The 19110-nt window shown below is 41.5% G+C and overlaps 1 protein-coding gene across 3 annotated transcripts in view; it reads left to right on the top strand.

Moving 5' to 3' along the window:
* Positions 1-18292, top strand: part of LOC126195020 (uncharacterized) — a 170521-nt gene extending 152229 nt beyond the window's left edge. For all 3 annotated transcript variants that reach the window (XM_049933454.1, XM_049933455.1, XM_049933453.1), the window contains exons 19-20: positions 12309-12391; positions 17881-18292. In XM_049933454.1, coding sequence (XP_049789411.1) covers positions 12309-12391; positions 17881-17907 — 110 coding nt within the window. In that variant the 3' untranslated portion in view covers positions 17908-18292. The remainder of the gene's footprint in view (positions 1-12308; positions 12392-17880) is intronic.
* The last annotated feature ends 818 nt before the right edge of the window (positions 18293-19110 follow it).

Genomic DNA, 19110 nt, shown 5'->3' with positions numbered 1-19110 from the left:
GTCTTTCCCTCTCCTTCCCTCTTTCCTGATGAGGCAACAGTTTGTTGAGAAAGCTTGAATTTTGTGTGTGTGTTTGTGTTTGTTTGTGTGTCTGTCGACCTGCCAGCACTTTCATTTGGTAAGTCACATCATCTTTGTTTTTAGACATATTTTTCCTACGTGGAATGTTTCCCTCTATATATATATATATATATATATATATATATATATATATATATATATATAGCCAATGAACACACCCGTCAACTCCTATCCTTAATAAAAGTCCTCAATCTTTCCTCTCCCACATCCACACCGGCTATTCAGAGCATCCTCCTACAGGCCAACCGCGAATTAGAGCAGCATGCCACCCTTCACCTCAAAAAACTAAAAACTATCCAATCTCCTGGTTTCCCACCTCCGGAAAGGCAACTCACTCACCCTTCACAACCTTTCCAGCAAACCTCAACCACCTCTCATTGCGCACAAACCCAGCCTCTCCCATCTACTCAATCTCCCACTTCCAGCTCCACTCCCTCCAAAACCTCAAAATTCCAATCAACACAATCTGGTACCACAACACCCTAATTCAGTAGTTAACCTTTCCTCCAAACCTCTCTCCCAATCCGAAACCTCTGTCCTATCCAAAGGCCTCACCTTCAGCCCCACTCCCAGATTCAACCAAACAGCCCTCGTCAAAGATTTACTGTCCTACACTCGTACTCTCTGCTGGAAGTATCACTTTGCCACGAAGAAAAATGATCCTAATCCTACCCCTAATGATCCAACTCCCCAAGACACTATCCAAATTGAACCCTGCCTGGAACAGTTCCGTCCTCCGTCACAGCGGGACCCACCTCCTCTCCCTCAAAATCACCCTCTCCAAACCTTCCAGGAATTTCTGACTTCCAGCCTTGCCTCTCAATCCTTCTTAAAAAACCTTAATCCTACTCCCAACATCACCACTGCTGAAGCCCAGGCTATCCGTGATCTGAAGGCTGACCGGTCCATCGTCATTCTTCCGGCGGACAAGGGTTCCAAGACTGTGGTACTTGATCGTCGGGAGTATGTGGCTGAGGGACTGCGTCAGCTTTCAGACAACACCACATACAAAGTTTGCCAAGGTAATCCCATTCCTGATGTCCAGGCGGAGCTTCAAGGAATCCTCAGAACCTTAGGCCCCCTACAAAACCTTTCAACTGACTCCATCAACCTCCTGACCCCACCGACACCCCGCACCCCTACCTTCTACCTTCTTCCTAAAATTCACAAACCCAATCATCCCGGCCGCCCCATTGTAGCTGGTTACCAAGCCCCCACAGAACGTATCTCTGCCTACGTAGATCAACACCTTCAACCCATTACATGCAGTCTCCCATCCTTCATCAAAGACACCAACCACTTTCTCGAACGCCTGGAATCCTTACCCAATCCGTTACCCCCAGAAACCATCCTTGTAACCATTGATGCCACTTCCTTATACACAAATATCCCGCACGTCCAGGGCCTCGCTGCGATGGAGCACTTCCTTTCACGCCGATCACCTGCCACCCTACCTAAAACCTCTTTCCTCATTACCTTAGCCAGCTTCATCCTGACCCACAACTTCTTCACTTTTGAAGACCAGACATACCAACAATTAAAGGGAACAGCCATGGGTACCAGGATGGCCCCTTCGTACGCCAACCTATTCATGGGTCGCTTAGAGGAAGCCTTCTTGGTTACCCAGGCCTGCCAACCCAAAGTTTGGTACAGATTTATTGATGACATCTTCATGATCTGGACTCACAGTGAAGAAGAACTCCAGAATTTCCTCTCCAACCTCAACTCCTTTGGTTCCATCAGATTCACCTGGTCCTACTCCAAATCCCATGCCACTTTCCTTGATGTTGACCTCCACCTGTCCAATGGCCAGCTTCACACGTCCGTCCACATCAAACCCACCAACAAGCAACAGTACCTCCATTACGACAGCTGCCACCCATTCCACGTCAAACGGTCCCTTCCCTACAGCCTAGGTCTTCGTGGCAAACGAATCTGCTCCAGTCCGGAATCCCTGAAGCATTACACAAACAACCTGACAACAGCTTTCGTATCCCGCAACTACCCTCCCGACCTGGTACAGAAGCAAATAACCAGAGCCACTTCCTCATCCTCTCAAATCCAGAACCTCCCACAGAAGAACCACAAAAGTGCCCAACTTGTGACAGGATACTTTCCGGGACTGGATCAGATTCTGAATGTGGCTCTCCAGCAGGGATACGACTTCCTCAAATCCTGCCCTGAAATGAGATCCATCCTTCATGAAATCCTCCCCACTCCACCAAGAGTGTCTTTCCGCCGTCCACCTAACCTTCGTAACCTCTTAGTTCATCCTTATGAAATCCCCAAACCACCTTCCCTACCCTCTGGCTCCTACCCTTGTAACCGCCCCGGTGTAAAACCTGTCCCATGCACCCTCCCACCACCACCTACTCCAGTCCTGTAACCCGGAGGGTGTACACGATCAAAGGCAGAGCCACATGTGAAAGCACCCACGTGATCTACCAACTGACCTGCCTACACTGTGATGCATTCTATGTGGGAATGACCAGCAACAAACTGTCCATTCGCATGAATGGACACAGGCAGACAGTGTTTGTTGGTAATGAGGATCACCCTGTGGCTAAACATGCCTTGGTGCACGGCCAGCACATCTTGGCACAGTGTTACACCGTCCGGGTTATCTGGATACTTCCCACCAACACCAACCTATCCGAACTCCGGAGATGGGAACTTGCTCTTCAATATATCCTCTCTTCCCGTTACCCACCAGGCCTCAATCTCCGCTAATTTCAAGTTGCCGCCACTCATACCTCACCTGTCATTCAACATCATCTTTGCCTCTTCACTTCCGCCTCGACTGACATCTCTGCCCAAACTTTAAATATGTCTGCTTGTGTCTGTATATGTGTGGATGGATATGTGTGTGTGTGTGCGCGAGTGTATACCTGTCCTTTTTCCCCCTAAGGTAAGTCTTTCCGCTCCCGGGATTGGAATGACTCCTTACCCTCTCCCTTAAAACCCACATCCTTTCGTCTTTCCCTCTCCTTCCCTCTTTCCTGATGAGGCAACAGTTTGTTGCGAAAGCTTGAATTTTGTGTGTATGTTTGTGTTCGTTTGTGTGTCTGTCGACCTGCCAGCACTTTCATTTGGTAAGTCACATCATCTTTGTTTATATATATATGCTCTCATAGACCAAAACCTTCAGCCTATTATCTGCAACCCACCCTCTTGTATAAAAGATATCAATTATTTCCTTCAGTGACTCTCCACAGTTCCTGTTTCTGTACCACATGGTGTTCTGCTTGTCACTATTGATGCCACCTTCCTTACACTAACATCCCTAATGTCCATGGTCTTGCTGCTACTGAGCACTAGCTTTCTCAATGCTTGACGGATTCCAAACCTGCAACCTCCTTCCTGGTCACCATAATAAATGACATCCTCATCTACAATTATATCTCCTTTGAAGACATCATCTACAAACAAGTCTGGGGTGCGGCCATGGCAGAGTGTATATGCCCCAGGAAATCTGGAAAAAAAAAAAAACAGGAATTTTATACAGGAGAAAATGGAGAAAAATCCGGGAAATTTTTCATTGAAAAATCTGGGAATTTTTCATTGTTTTAGTTTTCAGTTAAATTTTTGTAATTTTGACTGGTAAAAACTAATGCTCTAACAAAGATTATTGTTGTATCCTACTACTGCAGAATAATACTTCAGCAATAAAACATAAATGAGGAAAAAAATAAACAAAATGAAACTTCAGTTGCAAAAAAAAATGCGCCATTTACAACAACAAAATATCGTGCACACACTATTCCAATAGCAAAATGTGTCAAAGGCTTTAGGACAAAGACTATGCAATACTTTGTAACAACAAACTGCTTCCGATGAGCATGATGTCACAACTGTTTACATTAGGTTCGTTTGAGCAGTTGCCAGTGGGCTCATACGCATGCACAGTTCAGTTGTGTATGAGCAGTAACTTCTCCCACTTACGGCTACTTGAAGCCAGATACTAACCGGAAAATTTTTCTGGTGTGCCCAAGCTGCCAGATACGTGCAGAGCAGTCTGACCTGTAGTGAATGGGGAGGGTTAGTCTTCATGTGACCTACGTTTACATTTAGTGACTTTGCTGTTTCCCCTTCTTTTACAGCTCCCTCATCAAATGAAAACAAAACGGATTTCTGTGACCAGGAGCTATCCAGAGAATTAAAATACCTCACATAATTATGGAAGGCTGAAATTTATAATTAGTTCCAGTTTTCTGATTTGTATTTTACTTCTACATTTTTGGCAGTCAAGCATTAATCGCCTTACAGAACAATGAAGCTATTTTTGTCTGTTTGCTAAAGAAATATGGCTTTTATTAATATTGTCAACTGAGGCAGTCAATTTATTTGAAACGAAGGGTTTCATTCCACAGCATAGGTTAGTTCCAACTGTTCACTGAATTTCTAGTGCACATTTTCATCTTCTGGCACGTATGACATCATGCCATAATAAAGTACCAAACGTGAGATAGTACAGTACTTGTACTCCAGGAAAATGTGCATCCTGAAAACATTCATGTCTAGTTGAGGCCTACTTAATCAGGAGATACGAATGTGCACTTCAAGCTGAATTATGCCTTTTAGTATGCTTTATGAGATTCCAGTGCTCTTGGAGTATCCTCTGACATCCTGTTTCTGTTACGACATAGTGTAAGATCTCTTCATGTTTTATATGAGCTTCATATGCCATCGTTGCTGTGCATGTGCAGTAACGCCTTTTTTTTTTTGCGCTCTCTGGCAACTGTGGAAATGAACCTATTTCTAACAGGTCTCGGAGGTTACTTTCACAGAAAATTTCCTTTTACGCAAGATGAATTGTGTTACATGTGCGATGAATTTCTTAAATCACAGAGCATTTGACTCTCGTTTAAAACTTAACACTTAGAGGACCAGCCATTTAGCTGAAATTTCAAGCCCAGAAGACCACACATATATGTCATTATTTTAAATTTTACTGCCATATTTGTATGATATACGAGGGTTGAATGAAAAGTAATGCCTCCACCTTCATTAATTGGGTTTGGATGGGGATATTTTAATAAATCAAATGCTGAAATAATCCTCAGAATGTGATCTTCAATTACCAATATTCACTTTTCCACATAATCACCAGCAAATTGGATACAGTTCTGCCAACGATGAACACGTTTTCTGAAGCCGTAAGGGAAGAAGTCGACACACTGTTCCCGCAACCACAGTTCTCTCAATATCTTCATCAGAAGCTTAATGATGTCGCTGCAGATCTTCTTTCATTATCAGGAACAGATGGAAGTCAGACAATGCTAAATCTGGACTGTATGGAGGATGCCGTATGTTGGTGAGATTCAGTCTCTGAAGTTCTGCTGTTGTGGCATGTGAAGTGCGTAGTTTGGCATTGTCATGCTGCAGGAAATCATTTCCCTTTTCCTTTCAGGCCCTTGTTAGCCGTCGTTTCAGATTTCACAGTGTTGCGATGTAATGCTCTGAATTTATTGTTGTTCCACAATCAAGGAAATCAACATGGATAACACCATCTGCATCCCAAAATACTGTGGCCATGATTTTTTGCAGCCAAGGGCTTTGTGTCGATATTCCATAGACTGACATTTTGTCTCCGGGACATAATGGTGTACCCACATTTCGTCTCCTGTCGCAATTGAATGGAGAAAGGCTTCACGTTCATTCTCGTAATGCGGGACGAGGTCCTGGCAAATTTCAAGTCTGTGCGCTTTCATTTCAGGAGTCTGCATCCAGGATACCCATTATGCACAGATCTTCCGATAGTCAAGCAAAGCAATAATGTGGCCCATATGTTCTTGTGAGTCGCGATAGGCACAATAAAAAGATTCACACACTCATAGCTTTCGGCCATTAAGGCCCTTGTCAGCAGTAGACACACGCACGCACACATACACTCACGCAAACGAACCTTGCACACACGTCTGCAGTGTCAGAGCTGGAACTACACTGCAAGCAGCAGCACAAGTGCATGATGGGAGTGGCGACTGGGTGGGGGTAAGGAGGGGGCTGGGGTGGGGAGGGATAGTATGGTGGGAGTGGCAAACAGTGAAGTGTTGCAGTTTAGACGGAGGGCAGGAGAGAAGGTGGGGAGGGGGTAAGTAGCGGAAAGGAGAGAAATAAAAATAAATTAAAATACTGGGTGTGGCGGTGAAATGACGACTGTGTAGTGCTGGAATGGGAACAGGGAGGGAGCTGGATGGGAGAGGACAGTGACTAACTAAGTTTGAGGCCAGGAGGGTTACGGGAACGTAGAATGTATTGGAGGGAAAGTTCGCACCTGCGCAATTCAAAAAAAGCTAGTGTCGGTGGGAAGGATCCATGTGGCACAGGCTGTGAAGCAGTCATTGAGATGAGAAGGTTATCATGTTTGGCAGCATGTTCAGCAACAGGGTGGTCCACTTGTTTTTTGGCCACAGTTTGTCAGTGGCCGTTCATGCAGACAGACAGCTTGTTGGTTGTCATGCCCACATAGAATGCAGCACAATGGTTGCAGCTTAGCTTGTAAACCACATGACTGGTTTCACAGGTAGCCCTGCCTTTGATGGGATAGGTGATGTTAGTGACTGGACTGGTATAGGTGGTGGTAGGAGGATGTGTGGGACAGGTCTTGCATCTAGGTCTATTTCAGGTGTATAAGCCATGAGGTAATGGATTGGGAGCAGGGGTTGTGTAAGGATGGATGAGTATATTGTGTAGGTTCGGTGGACGGCGGAATACCACGGTAGGTAGGGTGGGAAGAATAGTGGGTAGGACATTTCTCATTTCAGGGCACAACGAGGAGAGGTAATCGAACCCTGGTGGAGAAAGTAATTCAGTTGCTCCAGTCCTGGATGGTACTGAGTTACGAGGGGAATGCTCCTCTGTGGCCGGACTGTGGGACTTTGAGAGGTGGTGGGAGACTGTAAAGATAAGGCACGGGAGATTTATTTTTGTACAAGGATGGGAGGATAATTATGGTCAGTGAAGGCTTCAGCAAGACCCTCAGTGTATTTAGAGAAGGACTGCTCGTCACTGCAGATGCAACGAGCACGGGTGGCTAGGCTGTACGGAAGGGATGTCTTGGTATGGAATGGGTGACAGCTGTTGAAGTGGAGGTATTGCTGGTGGTTAGTAGGTTTGATATGGACGGAGGTACTGATGTAGCCATCTCTTGAGGTGGTGGTCAACATCTAGGAAGGTGGCTTGTTGGGTTCAGTAGGACCAGGTGAAGCAAATGGGAGAGAAGTTGTTGAGGTTCTGGAGGAATGTGGATAAGGTGTTCTCAGCTTCAGTCCAGATAGCAAAGATGTCATCAATGAATCTGAACCAGGTGAGGGGTTTAGGATTCTGTGTTTTTAGGAAGGATTCCTCTAGATGGCCCATGAATAGGTTAGCATAGGATGGTGCCATGCGGGTGCCCATAGCCATACTGTGGATGTGTTTGTAGGTAATGCCTTCAAAGGAGAAGTAACTGTGGGTGAGGATATAGTTGGTCATGGAGACTAGGAAGGAGGTTGTTGGTTTGGAATCCATAGGGCATCTGGAAAGGTAGTGTTCAATAGCAGTAAGGCCATGGGCATTAGGAATGTCAGTGTACAGGGAGGTGGCATCAATAGTGACGAGCAGGGCACCGTGTGGTAAAGGGACAGGAACTGTGGAGAGTTGATTGAGGAAATGGTGGTTATCTTTTATATAGGAGGATAGGTTCCAGGTAATAGGTTGAAGATGTTGGTCTACGATAGCAGAGATTCTCTCAGCGGGGGCACAGTAACCGGCCACAATGGGGTGTCCTGGGTGGTTGGGTTTATGGACTTTAGGAAGCATGTAGAAGGTGGGAGTGCGGGGAGTGGTAGTGGTAAGTAGAGAGATGGACTCTGGGGAGAGTTTCTGGGATGGGCCTAAGGATTTGAGTAGTGACTGGAGATCCTGCTGGATTGCTGGAATGGGATCACTGTGGCATGATTTTGTAGGTGGAAGTATCTGACAGCTGGCAGAGTCCTTCTGCCACATAATCCTTGTGGTTCAAAACAAGGGTGGTGGAGCCTTTGTCTGCAGGTATTATTATAAGATCGGGATCAGTTTTTAGATGGTGGACTGCGGATGTAAGGGTAGTATGCATGTTGAAAGATTTGTAGAGTGATGGTGAGGCAAGGTTTGAGGATAAGAAATTCTGGAAAGTTAATGGGGGGGGGGGGGGTTGGAGGCAGTGGGGCTGGATCACAGTTGGATGGAGGAGTGAACTGAGTTAGGCAAGGTTCAATATTGGTCTTTGGTTGAGTCTGATTGGTCAGGTTGGTGGCGAAAAAGTGTTTCCACTGTAGGGACTGGGAGAAGGAGAGAAGGTCTTTTAACTAGTCTTGCATGGTTGAATTTGGGAGTGGGGCAAAAGGTGAGGCCTTTGGAAAGGACTGATATTTCTGTGGGGCTAAGGCTTCTGGAGGAAAGGTTCATGACTGTGTTGCAGGTCTGATTAGGTTTTGGGTTCTGTGTGGTGGTGGGAGGGAGTTTTGGAGGGTGGGGTAGTAGGTCTGCGAGACAGGGTTTGTCAGCTATGAGGGGGCGTGGGGGAGATTCTGGAGGTTGTTGTAGAAGTAATGGACAATGGTGCTCCGAGGCGGGAGTAGGAACTGAGCAGGATGGAGAGCTTTTTGAGGTGGCGTTATGCATGTTGCTCAAGTTCCTGCAGGGCAAGAGTTTCAATGTGTGTTATGGGTTCCTGGAATTTGGGATTCTGGGATTCAATCTTTTAATTTCTTTTTCTTTTTATTTCTCTCCTTTCCGCTACCTACCCCCTCCCCCCTCTGCATCTTCTCTCCTGCCCTCCGTCTAAACTGCATCACTTCACTGCTGTCCGCCACTCCCACCATACTATCCCTCCCCCCCCCCCTCACCGCAGCCTCCTCCTTACCACCACCCACTCCCATCATGCACTGGTGCTGCTGCTTGCCATTTAAACCATCAGCTTTTTCTATTTTTGTGTTTGAGCTTCTTTACTGTGACGTTGCTATTGGCTGACTACATCACGTGTCCTGTGCTGTGAATACCTGCTGTCATCGGCTGGCGAGATCATGTGACATGAGCTATGATTGGCGTATGAAAGGGCATCACAATCTTGAGTTCAGTGCTTCGGAAACTAACATGCTATGTTTGGTGGTTGTGGTGGAATTCGGATTTATACTGTCATAATACCAAAATATGCAGCATATTGTAATACCAAAACGTGCAGTGTGAATGTTGGTGCACATCAAAGAGATTTCCAGATTTATTTATTTATTTTTTGTGTAAAGTGCTGGGAAGTTTTACACCAGTGTGTATATTATTAGCCATTCAAAGGACTGATAAGTTTTATAGTTCTGTGGGAAAGTATACTGTCACTTAAGAGGGAAAGAGTGTATTTTAACCCGAGAATAAGTGTGTTTTTTAACTGGGAAATCATGGGAATTTTTTTTCCTTGTCCATGTGTACACCCTGCAATGGGCACCTGCATGACACCATCCCGTGCCAACCTATTAATGGGCAGTCTAGAGGAATCCTTTCTAATCACCCAGAAATCCCAAATCCTCATCTGGTTGAGATTCATTCATGACATCTTCATGATCTGAACTGAGTGTGAGGACACCCTATCCGTATTGCACCAGAACCTCAACACCTTCTCCCCCATTTGCTTCAACTGTTCCTCCTCAACCCAACAAGCTACCATTCTCGGAGTTGGCCTCCACCTTAATGATGGCTACTTCATTACCTCAATCCATATCAAACCTGCCAACCACCAGCAATACTATCACTTATAGCTGCCACCCATGGCCATCGCATCTGTTGTGATGAGCAGTGCCTCTCAAAGTATACCAAGGGTGTCACTGAGGCCCTCACAGACTGTACTTACCCTCACAACCTTGTACAGCAACAGATCTTGAGTCCCTTATCTCTTCAGTTACACCCCACTCCCAAAGTCCCATCGTCTCACCACAGGGGAACATCCCCCCCGTGGCTCAGTACCACCCAGGAGTGGAGCAACTGAATCATATTCTGTGCCAGCGTTTCGACTATGTCTTGTTGTGCCCTGAAATGAGGAACATACTACCCACTATTCTTACTATCCCTCCCACAGTGATATTCTGCCGCCTATTGAACCTACACAATTTCCTTGTCGATCCCTACTCAAATATCCTCATCGACCCCTACTCAACTTCTGGCCTAACCCGTAGCGTCACGATTCATATCCCTGTAATAGACCTAGATGCAGGGCCTGTCCCATACATTCTCCAACCACTGCTGACTCCAGTCTGGTCACTAGTATCACCAATCCCACCAGAGGCAGGATTACCTGTGAACAGGTCATGTGATCTATAAGTTAAGCTGCAACCACTGTGTGCTACATTCTACATGGTAGTGACAACCAACTAACTGTCTCTCCATATGAATGGTCACTGAGAAACTGTGGCCAAGGAACAGCTGGACCATCCAGTTGCTGAGCATGCTGCTCAATGGAATGTTCTTAATTTGAAGACTGCTTCACAACCTTTGCCATCTTGACCCATCCTACCAACACCAGCTTTCCTGAATTGCTTCGGTGGGAACTCTCTTTGCAGTATATCCTATGTTCCCGTAACCCTTTTGGCCTCAACCTTTGTTACTCATTGTCCTTCGCCCTCCTATCCTATTCCCCATTCCCACACTGGTACTACACTGCTCTCTATTCCACCAACGCACCCACAGTCATTTTAATTGTCTACTTTTCTGCTTCCCCCAAACCTTCTAAACTCCCGACTGCACCCAGCTGGATTCCAACCTGGATTTTTCATTACTAGAGAATGGACTGCTTCTCAGTCAATTTTGAAGCATTCATAATACTTGCACTATACGACATTTCTTTTCAGAAATATAGTTTCCTAATCACAACTTGCTTGAGCCACTGGAAATGTTTTGATTTTACCACCATTTAATCATAAGCATTCATACATTTTTTAAAAGGAATTTTGTATTATACTGAGTTTATCAAAAAGAATGACCTCATTTTAGAGTGTAATAATTACAGAACATGCAGAGCAGGAAATGTGTATTGATTGAATCAACAGAAGACGTTTCATGTACTACCATTTACCAAGAGTGAATCAGTGACTAGTCTGGTGTGAGTTTAGTCAGCGTTTTGTGATTGATCATCTTTGCCGAAAAACCTGCATCGTTGCTACCTTCAGTTTGAAAAGCGAGGATATTTATGCAAAGGTAAGAGTCCAGGTCAGACCTACACTTCTGATAAAATGGTGGAAAGAATTCAGTAATGTTTGTGCGGAATCCTCAAAAGTCTACTAGGCACACAAATATTCCTCATATGACTAATGAATGCTAGACTGACATTTGATCTGCAAACTATACAGATTACAATTCATGCAGGCTCTTTGGGTTGTTGTTAAAAAGAAACATGTTGTCTTCAGCTGTACTGTGCCGAAGATGAGAGATTTTTGTCATGGTTAGTTTTCAGCACTAGAGCTACATTTCAAGCTAGCAATAAAGTGAATGGACAGAATATGTGCGTATGGGGACTTCAAAACCTTCTTGCAGTTGTTGAGCATGAGACAGGATCACATTAAGTAAAACTTTTTTCGTGTCATTTCTGGCCAAAAAGCTTATGGTGACTTCTTGCTTGAGGAAAAAACAGGGACTGGAATGGGCTATCTTTGAATGTTGTCTTTTCCCACACCCATGAGGACTTCAGTGACTTCAAATTAAAAAAGATTGGAGCTCTGTTACACTGTCACAATATTCTGTGACAATTCCTCAATGACATGTCGTCTCAAGACTTGTATTGTATGCGTGGCATCCAGATACACTGACCTACATTCTTCACCTTCCAAAATCTTTCAATATCATCCCATTCAATTGTATCTGGTGGGGATATGTGAAGGAAAGTATTTTCGTTCCTCCTTTATCTCGTAACATAGATGAACAGATAACAGAATAAGAGCTGCTGCAACTTCTGTTGGCATAGATAGTGAAGTGTTTGTGACAAATTTACCTGTTGTCTAGGTGTTGTCCATGACTATTGTTGCACACATAGGACGTTTGTAATAATGTAACCAAAAGTTGAAAATTTTTTGAGTATTTTGCAATTTGTCTGTTTTCTAATACAATTTTAAAAATAAATGTGTTTAAAACAGGATATTGTTTTTGATACACCCTGTATTATTCTTAAAATGTTGATGTAATATTGCATTGTGTGAAACATTACATGTATCTTACTTTTATGATTCCAGTATTAAAACCACATCAAATTGAAAGACTTCTGAAGAGGAGAAAATTTCCTGCGGATGATGATGAAGACAGTTCTTCATCTGAGGTAACTTACATTTCTTATTCATTCAATAACTGTGTTGGAGAGGAAGTACCATAAAATTGGTCAAGCAAGTAACTTATTATAGGAGAAAAAAAAATAGGGGTGATGGGGGAGTAATAGTCTACTTGTATGATCTTCTGTATTTTCTAATTGGAATTCTAATGTCAGAATTCTAATCTTAAATAATTTGAAAACAATGCTCAGGTTTACTTCATGATGAGGGGTAGGGGGGACTAGCTGTAACTTATAACACTCAAACCATTTTATCACTGTTGAGGTAAAATGGATCAGCATAATGGTTTTTAAAAATATGAAATCACCATTATGTTTCAAAACTGGATGTAATCAGCAAAATTTATACGTGATAACTAAAAAAAAACACTGAATTACATAAAAACCTTCCAATTATTGTATAGGAAATCTATTTTATACATTCTTATCATTGTTAATGTAGTGGAAAACAAAACATGTTAGTACAGTCAAAACATAATGCAAAGAAAATTGCATTTAATAACTTATACTGATTAATAGAAATTGATGGAACACTGAACTGCAAAGGAAAATAACTTGTAATCATAATATTCTATTCCACACTCCCAGCATTTTCACCAGAAACTTTATATTATTCTTTTCTAATACCTCTTGCTAAAAATTTGTATTTTGTCATATTAATGGTGGTAAGCATATGCAAAACAGAAGATTTCTGATGTAATAATTGTAAGTATATTTTTGTAATTCAGTATTTTTATTTTATTTTTATTTATTTATTTTTTTTTTCAGTTTCTATTTATACATTTTTTAATATTTGATACATCAGGAAATACAAAGTAATCTCACTTTGTACCCTACCTTTTCCTGAGAAACTTTACTGATTTCTTCTTCTTTCTTCCCACAAAGAAGTAATCCATTTCATTTGTACCAAAGGCAAATGATCAGCTACACTGCAGTGCATTTCAGCTTCAAACTTGGTTTCACCTTCACCTTTCTCAGCAGTTTCATTCTCAACATCTGGTTTATTAACAAGTTCTTCTTCCTCTTCTCATAAATCTTCTACATTTCTTGCTCTGACACTTTTTTGAGGTTGAATATTCATTCTTTTTCTTGTTCTGCTGGTGCTTTGTGATGTTGGGGTGGCAGTTTCATATGCCCTAATTTCTTTCGGTGGTCTGTTGCTGAACGTGCTCATAGCTGCTAAGTTTCTTCTGCACAAGTTAAATTTGTTCCTAGAAGCTTCTGAAGAACTTCCATTGCGTCAAAATTGGATTTAACCTTGAGTGCTCAAAAGTCTTAGACACTCTTGGAATTGCTTTTGTAGACGACCTTAATTCCTTGCTTTCCAGTCATTTAAACGTGCTCATAGCTGCTAAGTTTCTTCTGCACAAGTTAAATTTGTTCCTAGAAGCTTCTGAAGAACTTCCATTGCGTCAAAATTGGATTTAACCTTGAGTGCTCAAAAGTCTTAGACACTCTTGGAATTGCTTTTGTAGACGACCTTAATTCCTTGCTTTCCAGTCATTTAAAATTAGTCTCCACGCTCTTTTTCAATGGCCTGAAATAGGCAACATCAGGGACTGACACAAATGTTTTAAGTTTTGAGGAAATAGAATGAAGCATATGTCGTACTTCATACACTCCTGATTGACGTTTAAAGTAATATGATTTGACAGATTGTCCCCAACATCAATTTTAAACTGTCTGATTTGTCTAGAAACAAGGGATAATGATCATAGAAAACCAGTCATGAAATAAGAGATGCATTAAACCATCCAAGGGAAATATGTGTCCATCAGCTGCTCCTGCCACCATTACACTTGTGCTGGCTTTGCTGGAGTTTGTTATTTATTCTGGATGTTTTGTGTAGCACCTTACAACAACCTTGAGAGAACTGGTGTCATCTGTGGAGTTGGTCACATCATAATTGGTGTGTGACAACTGAAAATCCCATCCAGTCGTATTTGGAGATTGTCTTAGAGAATGGTACAGTTTTTTTGTTACAAGGAGGGTCTTGACCTCTGTATTTTCTACACATTTCACTGCAAATTCAGGATGGTGTTTCATAAGAGCGAAACCATTAGGAACCCAGTCTCTCACTTTCTAATTGCTAATTGGTCTTAAGTGGGAATCCCCAGTTTGCACGTAGGAAGAATGCTTTAACAAGGCTGTTTTCAGAATGAGATTTTCACTCTGCAGCGGAGTGTGCGCTGATTTGAAACTTCCTGACAGATTAAAACTGTGTGCCGGACCGAGACTCGAACTTCTCGAGTTCGAGTCTCTGTCCGGCACACAGTTGTCAGTATGTTTCAAGGCTGTTTGGCTAAGTGCAAGTTCATCACCCTCATAGGCCATCTGCAAACACCAGTAAAAGGCATAGCATAAAATTTAAATACCTTACGTATTGTGAACTGATTTCATTCCACTTTCTTCAGAACCACAATACGATATTTTCCATTATTGTGTCATTTACCCTCCACTCCTAACTTTTTATCGAATTACTGTGTCATGGTCCACTTCATCTATCACTTTACAAAAAATAGTAAACCATGGCTTAAAAAGTACAAAATCAAAATTTACTAATTTCGCTTATGTAAGAGTAAAATAAATATGTTTTACATTCATAACACTATTTCTTTTGTTCCTGCTGTAGCTTTGTTTCTTCAATGCTTTGTTTTCAATTTATGTAGAATCAGGGGAAAGGTGTATTTATAAAACTCCTCTGTAGAAAATATGTTACTTATTCTTTCTTCAAAACAAATATCACTAAAATGACTGTGTTACTGGGTTTATCTTATTGAAATGACAGGAAAATAATTTTCCTCTTGTATATGATCCTTGTAGCATTGATTTGCCTAAGCTGTACACTCGTAGTTCTCTTTTCTCATTTTATGCTACTGTTCTGATTTAGTGCAGGAAGTAAAAAAATTGTAATGTAACTTGCTGAAGAGTCCTATTCTTCAGCTCTAATTTTTAAAAAATCTTGCCTGTTCTGTTGTTTACTGTCTTGGATTTTCTTCACACACCAATTTAGGATGAATACAAATGTATATTTGTCCCATACTTCCTTATAAGTTTTTGCAAAAACAATGAAATATGAACATTTCTTGCTGCAAATGTTTTTAAGTTTCTCAAAATATTTATCTTTATTATGTGTACACTTGATGTATTTGAACTAATACAGTAAATATTTTTTCTGTCCTAATGTTGGTACCTCTAAAACACTATTTTCGAACAATACAGCAGCTTTTTCAGGTAATGAAGGTCAAAATGTTCAAAAAATGTATGTGAAATCTTATGGGACTTAACTGCTAAGGTCATAAGTCCCTAAGCTTACACACTACTTAACCTAAATTATCCTAAGGACAAACACACACACACTCATGCCCGAGGGAGGACTCGAACCTCCGCCGGGACCAGCCACACAGTCCATGACTGCAGCGCCTTAGACCACTCGGCTAATCCCGTGCGGCTAATGAAGGTCACTGTCTACTAATTTTTGGTGGGATGTAAGAGAGCAGAGGGACATTGATAGGTGATAAGTCAGATGAATGTGGACAATGGGACATTAATTCAATGTTTCTCTCTGTCAAATTATCAATTGTTTGTGTGACAGCTGATGTGGTGGTGATGATTCCTTGTGACTCAGCAGTCCGGTGCATATATTTCCATTGGATACCACTTTGGTGACTTGGCATGACCGTAACATACTCCTGTAATTTTACCGGAGAAACGGATTCACAGTTTCATGTTCCTGCAAATTCTCACAATGTTGAGATATGAAGGCTAGGTTAAACGGAGGCTGAAAATTCTGTGGTCCAAACAGGTTTTGATTCTGCATCTTTTCAGTTTTGAGCATGTGGCCACCTAGCCTGGCACTGTCATGATGAACAATGATATGGCGTTCAGTCAGTTTTCCTTACTCCATCAGTGACTGCTGACAAAACAGATTGTTGTGTACTACTCAGTATTAACCATTGCTTGATCCTCCGATGCAAAAGCTGTGGCCATGACAAGTCCAGGGTAACTGAAGAAATAAAAGTATCATTTTCTTGATAGAGTTTCACGAAAGGTGCTCCTCTGGGTGTTCGGAGATGAATTGAAACCAACAGTAAATTGCTACTTAGATCACAGTTCATACAAATGTATCCAAGTTTCATCTTCTGTTACAATATTATATATAATTTTTGCATTTGTTTGGTCAAATTTTTTGAGCCTTCATCACAACAGTTGGCAAAAGCCTGCGTGTGATCTGTGGTCGAATTGTAATGAGTCTATCAAGAAGAATCGTTTTTAGCAGTTAAATTTTCACAAAAAATCAAATTAAGTGCAGTTTTTGATGTGCCTAAAGACTCACTTATCTCCTATATCAATCCTCTTCAATCATGTTGTGCATAGCTTTGATATTTTTTTGAACAAAACTGATTTTTTGTTGACCTCAGCAAAATTTGTTGTGGACGAAAACACACTTGTGATGAAATTCTGCAAACCAATTTTGTACCATCTTTTCTGAAGTCGATAAATTGTCAGAAGCTTAACTAATCAGTTCAACACATTATTGCTGAATTAGGAATTTGTGAAAACTATAAAATCATCCAACGAAAGCTTCCACGGGAAATTTCCATTCTTTCACAGCACTGCTTCTTTAAATGCTCTCTCTAAACAAACCATTCAGTCAGTTACTGATCTGGCTTTGTTTTAACAATATCAAGTGGCAAATGTTAAAAATATAGTAATGTCTCATCTCTGTAACTTCATCTAGAGGTCATTTTATAAAACTTGAAATGTGATCATCATACAAGATGAGGATATGTTAGCTCTAATACCTGATGGTACAAAAATTGCCAAAATTACTTAACCACAGTTAAGACTTGATGGAAAATCATGGTCCTTTTTGTCAATGATGTCTACAGAAGGCTTTTGTATTGATCTTTTCATGTCCAGTAAATAACGCCGCTGCTATCACATGTATTTTGCCACAAACAGTTAAAAGGGATTCACAACTGTGAATTACAGATTGCTAAACATATAATTTGATGACTCCAGTGGTAGAGATTTTTATCATCTTTTGATAGATCCTAAAATTGGAGATTTTTGTACTTACAAAGAAACTCTCATATTACAACGAGCGAGGTGGCGCAGTGGTTAGCACATTGGACTCGCATTCGGGAGGACGAAGGTTCAATCCTGCGTCCGGCCATCCTAATTTAGGTTTTCTTCGATTTCCCTAAATCGCTTCAGGCAGATGCCGGGATGATTCCTTTGAAAGGGCACGGACGACTTCATTCTCCATCCTACCCGAACCCGATGAGAACGATGACCTCGCAGTTTGGTCTCCTCCCCCAAATCAACCCAACTCTCTCATATTACCTTTCCCCTCCCCCCTCCCACAACATGCACAGACCACCAAAAAAATACAACTAAAAGTAGATTTATAACAAATCTGACTTCAGAATATGAAATATTGCTAATGCATGAAATGTTACTTTATATCTTGACAGGTTGAAGATCTGACAGAACTTGCATGAACTATATGTGACCGATCACCTGGTGTGGTGGTCAGTGGCTGACATCATGATGTTCCTTAGACTTTCAAACGGAGTGATGTTAAAGGATGTGTGCATATTTCAATGTGTGAAAGTTTACTATAGCCATAGTGAGAAGTGAGAGATTTTTAATAGAATATAGCTATTTTTGACAATAAGATTTAGGTATTGTGAATTGGAATTCTTGCCATCGGCTGGTGAAACTTTTACCGCAGAGTGAATTCGATAATACTATGAGAACCTGTGATTGGCACACATCACATATCACACCTAGTCCCAAAGATTGCTCAAGTTGTCATTTACCATTTGTAAAAAGTATATGTAATATATTTTAAAAAGAATCTCATGTTCTACAGTATTTTATAATAAAAAGAATAAATATAACTACATTTTTATTTTGTATGATAAGTTTTCTTTTAAATCCTTTAGATTTGAAACATTCCAGTAATATGCATTCCCAGTGTAATATTCTGTACTTTGCCAATAGAAAATTACGCTGCACTGAATGGAGGAAGGGGATCTGTCTGTATTGAAATCCAATTGTCTGGTTTACAATCGTGTACTTTATACTTAAGGGGAGAAAGTAGTCTGCCTGTGAACCAATTGGGTATTGTTTCACATCTAACAGTAACATCTTTCCTGTAGTTTTTAGTAGGATTTTAGAAGCCTGTGACAAGAGTGACTTGTCTTTCATAGTTACTCTTCCATAATACCTGCTGTCAACCTTATATTCACAACTGTAAAACTCAAGGAAAATATGCATCTACTTGTGATATTGCTCTAATACATCGGCAATTGTGGAAACTTCCTTGCTCCAAATTTGATGATTCTGTTTCATGAGACATCTGGTAATTTCACATTCCATTTGTTTCATGTACAATGCCAAACTGACTGCTTCGTCCCAGGAGGATAGATTGTCAAGTGATCTTAACAAGAAGTGATGTGATGCTATTGCCGTGTCCTGTGTGTGCAGCACAATCGCGCTTTACGAATTATCAGTGACATGCTTGAGCAGACATCCCAGCAACTTCGAGATACTTACCATCTGATTTTTAGGAAAACTATTCAGTGAAAAGAATTAATTTTCACGTCTTACAGTTTGATATTGTTGCTTGATGGATGACTGAATTTCTTTTCTTTACTCAAGAATTTTGTAAAGATAGAAACACATTGTGTTGACTTTGC

The sequence above is a fragment of the Schistocerca nitens genome, chromosome 7 (assembly GCF_023898315.1).
Source record: "Schistocerca nitens isolate TAMUIC-IGC-003100 chromosome 7, iqSchNite1.1, whole genome shotgun sequence".
NCBI classification, from domain to species: domain Eukaryota; kingdom Metazoa; phylum Arthropoda; class Insecta; order Orthoptera; family Acrididae; genus Schistocerca; species Schistocerca nitens.
The sequence above is the reverse complement of the archived record's forward strand: the minus strand, read 5'-3'. Positions and strand labels throughout refer to the sequence as shown.